General features: G+C 43.1%; 1 protein-coding gene across 1 annotated transcript in view; it reads right to left on the bottom strand.

Annotated features, from left to right (window-relative positions):
• Positions 1-15367, bottom strand: part of LOC119161519 (frequenin-2) — a 340020-nt gene that overhangs the window by 83799 nt on the left and 240854 nt on the right. The window contains exon 2 of the mRNA XM_037414042.2: positions 1213-1237. Within this exon, the coding sequence (XP_037269939.1) occupies positions 1213-1237 (25 nt within the window). The remainder of the gene's footprint in view (positions 1-1212; positions 1238-15367) is intronic.

The following is a 15367-nucleotide window of genomic DNA, read 5'->3' as shown; positions in this document are numbered from 1 at the left end:
TAGCCACCAATAATACGTTTAGCTTCAACATGACTTGAAATGAGCCATTTCAAACAATTATGACGCAAGACCTTCATGTGAACCTTATACATGGTGTCTCGGTGTTAGACTATCTGCACTTCTTGTTGCACTTTCCATACTGATTAATTAAAGGCTTATCACTTGAGTCTTTCTTTACCATCCTTGTGTTTCCCCTACTTGTAAATGTCCTTTAATAAAAGAGCAGACAAGCTTTCCTTTGTAACTCATTAATTCTCATTAGAATGCCCATGACAAAACACACACACACACACACACACACAGAGAGAGAGAGAGAGAGAGAGCGCTGCATCTGTGCAGCACTGGTGCGAAAACATAAGCATGTGAGGGTCCACATACATTTTTCAAGCCTTCAATGAAAGCTTTTTTCCGCCTGAAGTCTGTAGTTACTATTAGTAAAATAAATAAAACAACACCACGCAAGGTTAGTACCTCTAACTTAGGACCATGTAAGCTTATCTGCGCAACAATAAAAACACTTATAATTTTAAAAACAAACAAAAATATGACGGTGACGACGTCCTCGTGTCATATGTGTTTAGTTTAGTTTGTTTTGTTCTAAGCAATCGCCATGTTTACAAAGATAGTTCATTTATTGGCTTCCTAACTTTATTAGGTTACACAATTTTGTAGCTCCTACTCTCTCACTAGTGTCATTTGCTGACCGCAAACATTCTCAAATTGGAAAGTTAAATATTTCCTCTGGACTAAAAGATACCAGAAAGTTGAAAATTACTCGTTGACTCTCCACGAAAGTGATCTACAACATTGCGTTATTCACACTCCATTTACGACGCAACCGCCTCGCGTGCACCCATTGATCGTAGAAATGGTTGCGTGCGTGCAGAACGCCCGAATGGGCAGAAAAAAAAATTGCGAGGCACGTCTGAAAGCGGCCAGTTTATTACGGAGATTACGTGTTCAAGCAGTATGCACAGCCACAGCAAAGCCTAAACTAAACAAACAGCGCTTGGCGATTCACTCGAGAAAGAAATTATAGCTCCCGGCAATTAGTTCGATATTTAGGCGTGTGTTGATGCTAAGCTCATTGGCCTGCATTTGCAAGTCTTAAGACTTGAATCACAGCTTCATTTTTTTTGCAGAAGTGAACTTCTCCCTGGAAATAAATTGTTAGAGAAAGAGGAACGACATGAGAAAGGCTTCTGTACTTACCACTGCCGAATTTCTTTTTCCGTGACTGCAAAGAAATAAAAAAAATGAATCAACAAAGTGCAGCTGTAAATATTCAAGTACCTGAGATAGTTTCGTAGTCTAATAATAAAACTTTGCATGCAGAGCGCGCGAAAAATGCCTTTTATGTTGGCAGTAATATTAATAGCGACGCTGAATTCACAATACAATGGTGAGACACTTCTGCATGGGGGAGTTTTGCACGGTTGTTACTGCATTTAAATAAAAGAAGCTTTGTTTCCCCAGACTTGAATTCTATCCTTCATTGCATGACCAGTGATTGGAGGCGCGGATCACCTACGCTGCCTGGAGGCACAGTTTCTATCCAATAACGTTGTTTTCCACGAATAACTTCACCGTCAGGCAGTTATACAACGAACTTCGAAAAAAAATTCCGAATACCGCATAGTGTAGAATAATCTCGTATTCAACATGATGATTTGCACGCAGTTTCAAAACGAAAGTGTTTTAAGCGGTCCACCACGGCTCCGCTGACGTACTTCCGTCATGGAAGTCACGTTGAAAAATATTTACTGAGAGATAGCAAAAAAAAAAAAAAAATGCCTGGCCTGCGTGCCACGCGCAGCACAGTCACAGCCAAAGCTAGAAGAGCAGCCTTTCAGAGCCTTTTCAAAACACTCATTGGGTAACTACTGCAACACACTTGCTTGATACCCACTAGGGCATCAATAATAAACTTTTGGCTAGTAGGCGAGCATTCGCTATGCTATTTTTCGTCATTCTTCTGAGAAGCGTGGTATCCGCTAAACACTTCCAAGGAATTTAGTGCGAATTGTTCATTCAGTAGCTGACGACGATGAGAAATTATAGCTGAAGTGGCTATGCGCAACAGTAATAACAAAAAAAAACAAGTTTTTGTAATGGGTTGGAGCATTGTACGGCCCACTCTTTATGCTATTCACATCGTGCGTCGACTGGTTGTTCTTTCGCTATTGTGAAAACCTTTATAAGTCATATTAACGCGATTGATTTCCCAAAATCAAGCCTGCCTAAGACAATTTTGACAACAAGTCACAAGCACTGGTGTAGCCCAGTGGTACAGTACTGGGATGGCACCCAGCGAACCCGGGTTCGAGCCCCGCTGTGTCATTCGTGTTGAGTCATGCTTGCCTAAGGCAAGTTCGACAACAAGTTATAGTGGCGTAACTCAGTGGTAAAATATTCGGCTGGCACGCAGCGGACTCGAGTTCAAGCTCCACTGAGTCCTTGGTGCAAGGTTCTTTTTTTTCTAATTTCGCGCGATGTGGTTACGGACACTGGCGGTGGTGGTGGCAGCGCACAACAACTGCGCGTAATCCAGAAAGTGATCTCATAACAGCTTTCGCTGTGAAACCAAAAGGCAAAAATTCGTCGCATGGAATCGAACCAGCAACCTTTTGATTCGGAGCTCGCGGTGCAAGCTACGACGCTACCCGGCGTACGTTGTCTGGAGGGCTAACGGCATGCCATTTATATACACCACACACTACTCTGCAGTCTTCAGACCTTCGAAACTATAGCACGGTTTTTTTATTAGTGGAATTATGGCATGACGGGCTTATGTTGCGCGCTCTAAAGGTTGTCGCCTCCACGAAGTGCCGCCTCCACGGAGTGTGGTCTCTCCTGCACGCACGCGCTTATCATACTCGTAGTTCGAAAGAAAATGAAGGTCACTTCACACGCTGCCGCGACCTCGTTTCGAAAGAAGATCGCTGCTGACAAGTGGCACCAATAATTGTGACACTTTCTCGCGGTTGTCCTGTGTATACTTGCGCGCTCGTTTCGTGCGTCTTTCTTTCTGTTTTAACAGCGCGCTTCAACTTACGAACGGTGACCGTTGTTGGTCCGCGCTCATCCGGTGTATGCTAATTTCGTGGGTGATTTCTGCTTGAGGTGTGCGCTGGAAGTTTCGAGCGGCTTGCTGTTCTTAGCGAAGCATTGCAATTTGTTGCTGGTGCTAAAACAACGCTCAATAGACGCTCAACTACCTCTGTAAAGAGACGTTTCAGTTTCGTGTTATACCGATTTTTATGTAGGGAGATCATGCACATTTCTTTCTTTCTTTCTTTCTTTCTTTCTTTCTTTCTTTCTTTCTTTCTTTCTTTCTTTCTTTCTTTCTTTCTTTCTTTCTTTCTTCTTTCCTTCTTTCTTTCAATCCTTCGATCTTTCTTTTATTCTTTCTTTCTTTCTTTTTGATATGACGAAATAAGTCTGACATTGCGTTCAATGCTTCTCGTTTAGGAGTTATTGGAAATCATCGAAGTTTGCAGCCACGCTTGAGCTTTCAAATGGTGATTTGAGAAAAGGCAAAAGCTTATATTGGAATAAAAGATGCGTTCTGCAAACTAGAGAGCAGAGTTGCAGCTTCTGAGCTTAGCAGTGATAGCGAACAGACGTCATAATTATTCCAAACGTGGAACATTCGCAAAGTTCTACAAAAAAATGGAACGCAGATAGGTATATACTTCTTACTGGTGACGGAACGGGCGTTAACCTCGTTACGAACAGCTGCTAGCCTCGTTGATGAATTTGTGTCTTTTTTATTTATAGTGGCAGACAGGGGACTTTTTTTGCATTCCATTCAACTTGAATTCCTTTCAACTGCATGTTCTACGTCATTGTTTTTAAATGCGAAGCATTTCTTAGCGAACTACGTCAACTTTGAGTCTATCTATCAATCAATCTATCTATCTATCTATCTATCTATCTATCTATCTATCTATCTATCTATCTATCTATCTATCTATCTATCTATCTATCTATCTATCTATCTATCTATCTATCTATCTATCTATCTATCTATCTAGCCACTTACGTTTGAGCACTCTCGTGGTCACCCCCTTTAATTGGCGTGAACCAAAATTAGCATGGGGGGGGGGGGTATGATGATTTGACGAATATGACGTGCTGGTCAAGACATGAATAATGTCACAATCCCGTCGCGTACGTCGTCAAACACTTGCCGCCAGTCGGTGGCACATACCCTCGGACGGGTATGTACCGCTGGTATGCGGGTGTCTGTGCCGCTGGTATGCGGGTGCCACAGGTGTCTGACACTTAGTATTTACCGAGGAACGACGAGAACACACATGGGTAAATTTAAAACGCGTGAGCGTTAACGAGTACCTGACATCGCTAGCGTCGACCCGACGAATGCAAAGAATAATTATCAGAGTCCCAACTGGAATCGATCCCAAGCGTTCTGCGTGGCAATGAAGTATTTCACGACAGAGCTACGCCAGGTCTCGGAACTACTTTTCAAATGTAGACGCTAATCTTCGTGAAACGTCAATAGTGGTCAGTGTTGCCTACACAATTTTATAAACATTACATATGTGCTCCTTTGATACAGCCATCACGTCGGGTTAACGTCAATTGTGGTTAGGTAACATGCGCTGAAGGTGATTTATGTAGCGGTGTCCGGTGCGAGCATCTTCGTGAGCATCAGCGCTTTATATCAGCTTCTGGTGTTGCTAATGCACATGTTTCAGTTCACATCGTTGCGCAAGGGCAAATAACTGGCTATATAAACATCTGCAACTCTTCAACATATGTTTGTGCGTGCAACATTTGTAAATATAATTAGCGTCATTTTATATCACATGACCGGGACAAGTCATGTACTGCGAAGGACAGACTATGGTTATTGGAGTTGATTGATTGATTGATGTGTGGGGTTTAACGTCCTAAAACCACCATATGCTTATGAAAGACGCCGTAGAGGAGGGCTCCGGAAATTTCGACCACCTGGGGTTCTTTAACGTGCACCCAAATCTGAGCACATGGGCCTACAACATTTCCGCCTCCATCGGAAATGCAGCCGCCACAGATGGTTATTGGAGTGCCGGAATGCATACCAAAATATGGAAAACCCGGCCGTGGGCAGCTATGGGTAAAAAAGAACGTAGCCCTTGAATTAAACTGAGCGGGAAAACTATTGAGCGGGAAAACCTGTAGTACTGCGCCGTTTTCGCAAATAACTTCAATTATGTCTGCATACTACATCACTACACTGGCTTCAACTTGACGTATCGAGAGAACTGCTAATTTGGCAACACCTACTAAAGAGAAAAAACGATATTTCTTGTGTTAGTAGATTACAATTTCCCAGCAGTGGAAATACTACTCTTACCACGGAAAGACATCTGTTAAGCGAGAAAACACGCAAAAAGTAAATGTGCACAGTGGTGCGATGGTTGCCTTGGCTAGTTCTTCGTACAGTTGGCCAATATTTGAGCTATTGTCAGCAGTCGCCACGTTCTTGTCTGTCAGCGTCACATTATGGAACGAAGTTGCAAAAATTTGCTTCCTGGATATGTGCCTTATGAGTATACTCTAGTTCTTAATTTAGGTGAAACTTAATTCAGTCGCATGGCAAAGATACACACACAAAAAAACTGACACTTATGCACGATAGCTAAAGATTGGGCCGAGTGTACATTAACATCAGCTGATGACACTTAAGTATACAATTCACGCTAACCCGACGTGACGCTTGTTTCATAAGGGTACATGCCGAATAATAATAAAATTAGATAACCAGCAATGCAACCAAAACTCAACTTTGACCGGCATCATTCCGGCATAGGGTATTCTTACAAAGCAGCTTCGAGATCTGACAAGGCTAAATGATATAATACTTTGTAACAACAGTACTGAAAGTTGGGCGAGTTGGTACTCATTCATGACTTCTTTGCGCAAACACGTACACTTGGTTTATTTTGAACAACCAGTTGTGAGTTTGCGCCCATGTTGTTTGCCTCTTTTCCTTGTGTCCGTGTACGTGTTTGCGCAAAGAAGTCATGATATAATACTTGCATGGTACGCATAATTCTTGGGATCGAATCTTGCTGGGAGCCCTGATGTTTATTCTTTGCTTTCGTCTGGTTCATGCTAACGATGTCAGTTTTTAAATGTGAAGCATTTTTAGCAAAATGCAGGCACTCTGAGTGTTTCTATCTATACGTATGTATCTATCTACTCTCTAGCCGCCTACCTCCGGGTGCTCTCGTCCTAGCCATATTAACTTGGGAGTTGTGGTAGACCACACTTGATGTGCGAGGGTAGGAGAGTTCGACGAATGTGTCTGGCTGGTCATGACATGAATGACGTGAAAATTTCGTCTCTTACGTTATCAAATCCATACCCCTAGATACGTGTCGCACATACCCGTATACTCCGGCCATGGCGGAGCTGACGCCCCGGACAACGGGAGCGGAGGAGCCCGAGTATCCAACGCCTAGCCGGAGCACAACGTCCTCAAGATCTGGGCCCTGGGACTATAGGACTCTATTAGCCATAGTCTTCAGATAGGGAATACCCGCGCCCTGCGTGGCCGATGACTGCCCGCACGCCGGATGCGTAAATAAATGTTGTTTCTCTCTCTCTCCAGCCATGGTATGCGGGGATGCGCCACAGGTGAATGACAGTTTATATTGCCCCAGGAATGGTGAGAACAGGCACTGGCAATTTGAATGTCAGAGCTTTGAGGAAAACTGACTTCGGCCGCGTTGACACTACAAAATACAAAGAATGAATTCTAGCGTTTCAGCATGATTGAACCGAGTGATTCTGCGTGACATTCACGTACTGTACAACATAGCCATGCAAGCTCTCGAACCTGCTTTGGAAAAAGACTTTACGACGGTGTAATGTTCCCGGAACGTCTGTATCGACCGATTTACCCGCTGACTGGAAGCAACGCAGCTCAGCAAGATGTGAACACGCCAATTAGGTTGCCACGCTTGATATTTAATTTTATTAATATTACATATGTTGTCATATGATACAGGCATCACGACAAGTTAACGTCAGTTATGCCATTACTTACGCGATCCACTGAAGCTTGCCTACGTAGCACTAGACAGGGTTACCATCCTTACCACTTTTCGCGTGGCTAATGCCCATGCTACTGTTGGCTTCGTTAATTTTAGGCAACTGTAAATTACTGTTTATATAAAACATATGCAACTGTTCAAGATATTTCTGAGCATACTTATTTTAGCATCATTTTGCAATGTCTCGCTCAATAGAAACATTATTCACGAGCTTCGCATAACATCGATTCCCATAGTACATAGAATCTGCTAAACTTTATTCTTAGCGCTTTCATATTTATAATACTAATCTCTCTTTTCGCTGTTCCTGGGCCGATATATGACCGTCAATCGCCTGTGGCGCATACGAGACTACCGCAACCTGTAGAATACCACTATGTGTCACAAATGTCCGGAGAAAGGCTTTGACGATGGGATGTATGATGAACGGGCGGACAGATTGACGGATGGACGGACAAAACCTGTTCTCTTGGTGGTTCTCTGTGCATGTTGCGGCATCGAAGTGGACCGCATGGTTGATTTGATGGATATGTGGGGTTGAACGTGCTGAAACCGACGTATGATTGTGAGAGACGCCGTAGTGGAGGGCTCCGTAAATTTAGACCACCTGAGGTTCTTTAACGGGAACTCTAATCTTAGCACTCGGACCTACAGCATTGCCGCCTCCATCGGGAATATGTAGCCGCTGCAGCCGGGATTCAATCCCGCGACCTGCGCGTCAGCAGCCGAGTACCTTAGCCACTAGACACCATGGTGGGGCGGGGGACCACGTGGTGATGCTGACTTAAAACAGTGTTGTAACGAAAAGCATTTTTTGAGATATCTAGTGGCAACGAGGTGTCTAATAAAATGGTGAAAAATTCGGCAAATCAAAATATATTGATAGTGTGCTCATAACTTGTACTTTTTATTGAACATATAGTAGTTAAATGGTGTCTGTGCAGTCTACATTCTTCTGATCTTATGTTTTCTTTGCACTCGCTATCATGAGTTATCTAGCTTTTTGATGGATACGTTATACTTCAAGGGAATTGAGGCGGCACTCACACAGCTTTCATAAAAGAAGGATGTTGAACCAATGCTGGACGCACTAGCAAAAAATAAAAAAAAGGATACTCACTACACGTATTTGAAATGCCAGAAAGGATAAAATCATCTAGAACAGGCATAAAAGCAAGAAAAGGCACGAAGATGCGAAAGATAAACTTACTTCCGAAATGGCTCTTGCGAACATGTACTTTTGGCTCAATGTTGCCGCGCTCTAATCTAGTGAATATTTTCCAGAAATACCACCTCACGAAAACTGCGCCCATGTAAGTACGCGTTCTGGTATAGATCTTCGCTATAGGCCGTGTTATCAACGCTGCAGCATATTCGAGAGCCCATTACAAGAATTCATCCTTGACTGCCTTTGTTCACTACGCGTACTGCGGTTGCGAGAAGCACGAAAACTACCCTTTTCCGCCTTTCTTTCTTTTCGCCTATTCATCGCTAAATCCGTAGTTCCGGGAACACACGCGGCCATGATTCTCGGGCAATAGCGTTTCAACACGACGGCGCAGATTCGATTAGCGGTTGCGAGGAAAGAGAATTTCAGTAGGAAAAGATTCAAAAACATCGGAGTGCTTTGGTTGAGCCACACAATAAATAACCATAAATAGCCAAAAACAGTCTGTGCCAGTGCGTTCTGCGCGATCACTGGGCCTGCGGCAAAACGTACGCGGCAGACTACAACGGCTGTACGGGTCGATATGCTGTCCACTGTTGCTGCACGCGTCGGAAGCATCTGCATCTCTGCACACCTGCAGAAACGCGATGCATTGCCGCCATAATTTGTCCGTATGAAACTGAGTGCAAACAGTGTGCCAAAAATGTAAAATAAATGTGGTTATAATAACAATTAGTCTGCACAGCACCCTGATGCATTGATGCATAACATTATGGCACTTCTACAAGTGATTTATGTGCAATTTATATTGTTCACCAGCTTACTAAACACGTAGTTAAGTTTTTGTTTTTCTCAGTGCACAACTCTGATGTTTAGCACATGTACAACCATTCTTTCAATTATTTGTTTATTTGCCATGTTTTTTATTTTCTTTATTATTCTCTTCTTCCTAATATTAATCCATTATTCAATGATTGACTTACTTAACGTGGCTTTAGGAACAACCATAAGGTTCTTGTGGAAGCACACGCAAAAATAAAAAAAAACAGTATCAACTATACAATAAAGAAAGTCTTCAGAAAGTGAAATCAAACAAAAAAGTGAGAATGCAGACGTAAAAAAAATGAATGCAAACTGTGAAGAACAAAAAGACACGACGAGAAGAAATGCCAGGCCTGCGCGGAACACACAACTCAATCACAGTGAAAGCTGAAAGGGCAGCCTGTAAAAGGTTTTTTTCTAAGCACTCTTTGGGTAACAGCTACAAGTGCACTTGCTGGGTACCCACTACACCATATATAAAGAAGGAAGGAAATAAAAATAACGTTATTTTGGTCCTGCGGTACACGGATCATAAGTGTTGTGTAGTTGGCCGGCGTTCACTATGCTATGCTTCGTCATTCTTCGGAGAAGCGTGGTGTACGCTACACAGCTACACACTTATTATGTCTGAAGAATTATGCCTGAAGTGCGTATGCGCCATACTTAAAAAGTGATCAAGAACAAGCTTTTGTAATAGGTTGGAGCATTACACGACCCAATCGTAACGTAATTCGCAATGTGTCGCCTGGTTGTTCCTTTGATGTTTAAATGCGCTTTATTACTCCTATTAACGCGATTCCTTTCTCGACATCCAGCCTGCCTAAGGCCAGTTTGTAAACGAGTACCTATATTCTGTTTCACCACTTTGATTCAGCACTACCAAAGCTACATGGTGTAAGAAAGCCTCACGCTTGCGCCGCAAAACGTAGTCCCACATACAAGTGCCCTAAAATTGACAGGGCTGGCTAAAATGGGCGTTTTTTAGTGTTTTACGCCACGTCGATACAAAATAAGTTTTAGGAGGGTTTATTGAAGGGCCAGTTGGTACATTATACTATGGGGAACAGCGCGAAAAAAAAAACGGGACGGAGAAAAATTGAGTACACGACACACGCGTTTATGTCGTGTTTTCAATCTTTCTCCGTCCTGTTTTTTGCGCTTTTCCCCTCAGTAGGATAAGTTTTTCCTTCTTCGCATATATTTCTTCCGCATTTATTTATTTTTGTTGGTCACCACCGATAACGGTGTTTGTTAATCAAAATGCCAGCATCCATGCAGAAGTGACTGTCCGTTTTGATCCGGAGTTGCTCTTGCTACACGTCCATTGCACTGACAGCAGTGAACAAATGGTGAAATCAGTTATTGACTTGTTTCATTTCACTCTAACACTAAAGCATCAGGCATTTTTTGTCAATGTTAGCGAGATATGATGCTTGCTTAGCCGCACCTGCTAAGTCTAACGCGCCAAGGCTTAGCAGGTGTTCAGTAGGTTGTGGTCCGGTAGGCTGTGTACCGCGCCGAGGCTTAGTGTGTTCGGTAGGTTAGGGTTCGGACCAACGCCTCCTAGATTTCCCGTGCCTGCCGGATGAGTGCAAAACGCCAGTCATCTATGGCGGTGCTGCCTACGTAGAGGTAAGGCTCTTTGTACTTGGCCTTTGAGATCGGCAATTTTGGCGTTTGCTACTAATTTCAGAGGATGCCTTGTATTAAAAAAGTTGCTTGCTAAATGACGGCGTCACTTACTTAGGTTTATTTATAATTACGTTTACGTCGTTTTAAAGATTTTTAACGTTATTTTTGTTCCATATAAGCTTCAAAAACGTAAAAACCTATTTGAAGACACCCCTACTTAAGTGGCGCCACCACCGTAGTTCCGACGAGCGCAGCTTCCCAAGTGACCGCTGGTAATCCGGCAGGCACGGAAAATCTAGGAGGCGTTGTTCGGACTGAGTAGAAAGAGCAAGAACGCTGCATCTCCAAAAACCGAACATGCAACCTCACGCAGCATTCTGTGCGTGTCGGAACCTCTTTCAGTGGAAACAAAAAGAACGAAAAGGAGCGCTGGAATGGGAGACGCGAAGAAACGCGTCGTTGGAGACATACGAGAGCCACGAACAGCGTCGGAGAGAAACATCCACAAAGTAAAGTTATCCACCGGCATGAGATTGTACCAATCTTCAGCAGGGCAACAAATTCACGCTTCTTCAAGTTCCCGATGTCGTTGCTTGTTTTATAGCTTTACTGCATTTAAAGTTAGTAAACTAGCCATAATACCTAAAATTCGCTGAGCAGACGCCGTTAATACGGTGAGCAGACGACAGGGCGTGAACGATTACGTGTGTAGGAGCTAAGTGCCCTTCTTATTGGCTGAGGGGCCTGTAGAGTCCACAGTGCTGAAGGTAACTTCTGAAATAGAGTATAGTCTGTTGTGGTTCAGTGGTAGCATACTGGGTTGACGCGGAGGGTACTCAGGTTGAAATCCTAATGTGTTTTTGGTGGTTTATATTTACTGCGTTTTTTTATTATTTCATGTGACAGCGGTTACGCAGACCAGCGGCGGCGGCGGACAACTGCGATGCTGCACGGGAATCATCTTGTGATCTCATAACATCTTTCGCTCTAAAATAAAAAGGGCGTGAAAAATAATGTGGACTATACACAACTATGCGGAAAGATTTCTTAAAGACAAATAAGGGAAAGATCGGTACATTAGGCAAAACTATGTTAAGACCGTGCAATGCTTAGATAAAAACGATTGCTGTGGACTTCGAAAAGCATCAAATCAAGAATGTTCACATTATACAAATTTTGTATTGTGTGAATGGTAGAGTGCTTGAAGAGGTTGCCAGGTACGTGGAATGGTCGATTCTTTCTTGTTCACTTACGCGGAATCCGAAAATTAATACCTTTGAGAAGTAAAGGACAGGATATCATACCATGAAATAGCTTGTAAAGAAATAACAGGTCAGCACAATTTCTTTGGCTGTAGAATGATGGCAACGATAATAATCTAGCAGTGCTAGAACAAGATCCAGAGTCATCCCAGCGAAACAATGGTTGTGAAAGCTTATGATTTTTTGCTGGACTTGCTCAACGTCTTTGAAATCATGCAACACTTATGGGCAGTCCAACAGATCCGCGATGCTGTAGAAAGACTTGATCTTTCTTTCCGACGTGGGAGCGGCCCACAGCGTACTAAAGCGCGTTCCAAAGGACGTAATATAGGTCATCCAACTATTGATTCATCCATCGCCTAATGGTGGGACTGCTGGATTTAGCACTGCCATTTCACATGCCACAGGCCTACTCAAGTTGTGGAAAACACATTGCGGTGTATATACTGTGGAAAGCTGCAGAAGAACTGAATTTTTGACAGACTCTGCCAACACATCCGATAGAACAAAGGCCTTGCATGGAAGGCCGTTTAGTGTGCGCAGAAAAATTCAGCGTGCTATCGGAACGAGCACTTAGATAACTAATGTCATAAACATTAAATAACGACGTGGTATTGACGAAGTGTAATAATAATATTATATTACAACACTTTTATAATGAATCTCAATGAGCGATCATTTATTTAACGTGCCCTGGAACAACCGCGATGTCTTATTCCAGGCGCACGCAAAAATAAAACAATCAAATAAACACTGCAATGCAGTCAACAGAAAAAATCAAATAAAAAGAGCCTTAACGCACAGACAAAAGACCAGCTCACAATGGGAAGACTACAAGACAAGAAGAGAATCATGGGATGAGAGTGAAAAAAAAAAGTGAATATACACAACTATAAAACAAAATTGCTGAAAAACAGGAAAGGGAAGAACCTGTACATCATAAAGAACTATCTTAAGACAGTGGAAAGCTAAGATAAAAATAATGAAATTGGAGTGCGAAAAATAAGAAGATCATGAAAGTTAACATACATATGCTGCGAAGAGTGAGCTCGAACATCTTCGACGTGGAACTCAGTAGAGAAATTGGATGATATTTAGAAACATCAGTTTTGCAGCCTGACCTAAATACTGCAAAAACGCACGCAGGTTTCTACATTCTGGGAAATGTAGAAGTGTTTCGACAGTTAATAAATATTGTAGTCAATACTGGGGAAAATATGCCACCATAAGCCCTTAGCATGGTGAAAAGGATGCCATCTGGGCCAGTCGATAAAGACGGTTTAAAACGCTTAAAACATGAGGAGATAAGCTTTTCATTCAGTGACAAACCACTACATGTGCTAACTGCCTTGGGCTGTTGTACTATATGAGTACTAGAGTGTGAAGCCTTGTAAACGGATAAAAGATGCGTGACAAAGCAGTCAGTGACCACATGCGCTTCGAAACTGTCCGAGTCCACTGGCCTGAAGGACTCCCCCCTTTTGCTAGACCATTTGCGTACATACTTTCAAAAGTCAGCTGGCCTGTCATAAAGATTTTTTTAGTAATGCAATATATGAACTGCGGTTCTGTTTATATAGGCATTTAGAAAGAACTCAGAAAAAGCTCAGCACTTTCTTCCACTTGCTCAATGGAGAACATTTAGCCTTTTTGAGCACGCGATCTTTGTGCTTCAGCGTACTTATAAGTTCAGGGCAAAACCAGAGGGGATAATTACGATGTTAAGGTTATATTGCACATTACACTTACGCATGCTGTTCAAGACAAGCTCCGTAATCCACTCAACTTGGTCATCGACATTTGGTTTGTTAGTAATCTGGGACCAATCAATGACTAGCAAGTAATGATAAAACCCCGTGTAGTGCCATCTCTTGAAAGAACATCTTGGAGATTGGTTAAAATGACTGCTGTACCTTGTAGTTTCAGCACATACAAATAATTTTACATGAAGTGGCTGGTGGAATTTTTCAGGACGCAGAAGATAAATGTCGGAGCATGAAAATTTAACGGGTTGATTGTTTGACAGACAGAGGGCCAAGACCTTCTTTTTATAATTTACGAATGTGTCATGTTGCAGTATAAAAATTAATGCCAGAAAACTCAAGAGCAGGCTGCACTTTCACTCGATATTGTCAATATAATGAGAAAGGGTAAGTGTGCTCCAGTCAGTTCCAGGCACATTCAAGTCCCCTAAAACAATAATTTGTGCCCACTATGAGACCTAATCACATGTTCAATGGAAGAGATGTCATCACGAAACGAAACAAGGAAAATGGCTGGCGGTAAATAGAAACATCCAATCAACAAACTTTCTCGGCACTCCAGGCTGATTTCCAATCAGATAGATTCCTCGAAAGATGCATGGTCTTTTTGTTTAACAGATTTTAGTGAACTGTCAATGGCGATAAGCACGCTATCGCCTTTCTGTTTTGTTGCAATTAAATCTCGGTCACCGCGAAAGGAGGTGAAGGTTGGGAGAAAAAATCAGATGAGAAAATTTCAGGCCCCAATCAGGTTTCCAAAATAGCGATAATAGAAAAATAATACGAAAGAACATTGCCAAAAACACGTTTGTCTTGGTGCGTAGATCACGAACATTCTAGTAGAGAACGCCCACGTTACACGTCACTTTGAACACTAGGCACTAGCTCAGAGAGACGAAGCATGTCGTCGTGCAGCACACCACGAAAAGGCTTGAAGAGGCATTCCGGAGGCCACATTAAAGGGTCGTTCAAGCGCTGCCGAGTTTCCACGTAAACCTCTACGTAGAAAGAAGAATAGGTCTGAAGTTTAGTTTGAAGGTGCCCGTAAAAGATGAAAAACAGATCGTTTGAAGTAATATGTTTTTAATGTCATCTGCAGTGGTGTCCGGGCTCAGCTTCGAATCTAAAAATGGCCTTCGGCCGCTGCGGATGATGTGGCCGTTGAGTAACAGAAAGAGCCGAAGTGTTCCTTGTTCCAAACGAGGCAGGTTTCTTTTTTCTATCAGCTTCAAATGGAAGAAGAGCTGCAGAAGGGGCTGTCGCAGCAACCACGCTGCGCCACTTGGACGTGTCTTAAGCTGGCGGCGATTTCGACGGAGAAAAAGTATTGGTGAGAGGTTTTCCACAGTTCGCAGGTGGCTTGAAAATCGCAGATCGGTTACCGTACTCTCGCGCTGGGAGGGCCATAGCTGCCTTCACAAGCCAAGTGGACGTGTGGTTCGTCAATACCTCTCGCACGAAGCGAACCTCTTCCCGAAGACAGGCGATGACGTGAGCTTGCTGTTCAGCACTCTGGGGCTGATCCTTACGCAGGCACTTGTTTTCTTCGCGTAGTTGGGATACTTCACCTCTGAGGAATCAGATTCCCTCCAACGTGTCGAGGAAGAAACGGCGCAGGACGGCGCAGGACGGCGCAGGACGGCACAGGACGGC

Source organism: Rhipicephalus microplus, chromosome X (assembly GCF_043290135.1).
Source record: "Rhipicephalus microplus isolate Deutch F79 chromosome X, USDA_Rmic, whole genome shotgun sequence".
Lineage (NCBI taxonomy): Eukaryota > Metazoa > Arthropoda > Arachnida > Ixodida > Ixodidae > Rhipicephalus > Rhipicephalus microplus.
Note: the sequence above shows the minus strand (reverse complement) of the source record. Positions and strands in the feature narration are given on the sequence as shown.